We start from the raw sequence: 541 nt of genomic DNA on the forward strand, positions 1-541 counted from the left end.
TCGGAGGCCTGGTACATCCCGCACCACATGGTGCATCACAATGGGAAAGACAGAATTGTCTTTAATTGCTCCTTCCAGTATAAAGGTCAGTCTCTAAACGAACAGTTGCTCCCGGGTCCCACACTTGGCCCATCTTTGATAGGTGTACTTCTGAGATTTCGTCAGCACACTGTTGCAATTAGTGGAGACATTCGCAGCATGTTCCACCAAGTATGTTTGCTGCCAAGTGACCAGCCGGTTCTCCGCTTTATTTGGAGAAATATGCAGAGAGAAGATGAGCCAACCATTTATGAATGGCAGGTCCTTCCGTTTGGAACGACATGTAGCCCGTGCTGCGCCATCTATGCCCTTCAGCACCATGCACAAGAACATGCAGCTGATACGCCCAGTCTGATTGAAATTGTGACACGGGCCTTCTATGTGGATAACTGCCTCTACAGCACTCCAGATCCTGCCGATGCTAAGGTTGTGGTTGATGGTTTACGACAATTGCTGGCAGAAGGAGGATTCGAGATACGGCAGTGGGCGAGCAACCTACCTT

General features: G+C 49.5%; 1 protein-coding gene across 1 annotated transcript in view; it reads left to right on the forward strand.

The window, feature by feature from the left end:
* Nucleotides 1-541, forward strand: part of LOC106511348 (uncharacterized) — a gene marked incomplete at its 3' end in the record, with an annotated part of 14939 nt that overhangs the window by 11169 nt on the left and 3229 nt on the right. The window contains 1 exon segment of the mRNA XM_014000103.1: nt 7-541. Within this exon segment, the coding sequence (XP_013855557.1) occupies nt 7-541 (535 nt within the window).

The sequence above is a fragment of the Austrofundulus limnaeus genome, unplaced genomic scaffold, assembly GCF_001266775.1.
Source record: "Austrofundulus limnaeus strain Quisiro unplaced genomic scaffold, Austrofundulus_limnaeus-1.0 Scaffold2706, whole genome shotgun sequence".
Lineage (NCBI taxonomy): Eukaryota > Metazoa > Chordata > Actinopteri > Cyprinodontiformes > Rivulidae > Austrofundulus > Austrofundulus limnaeus.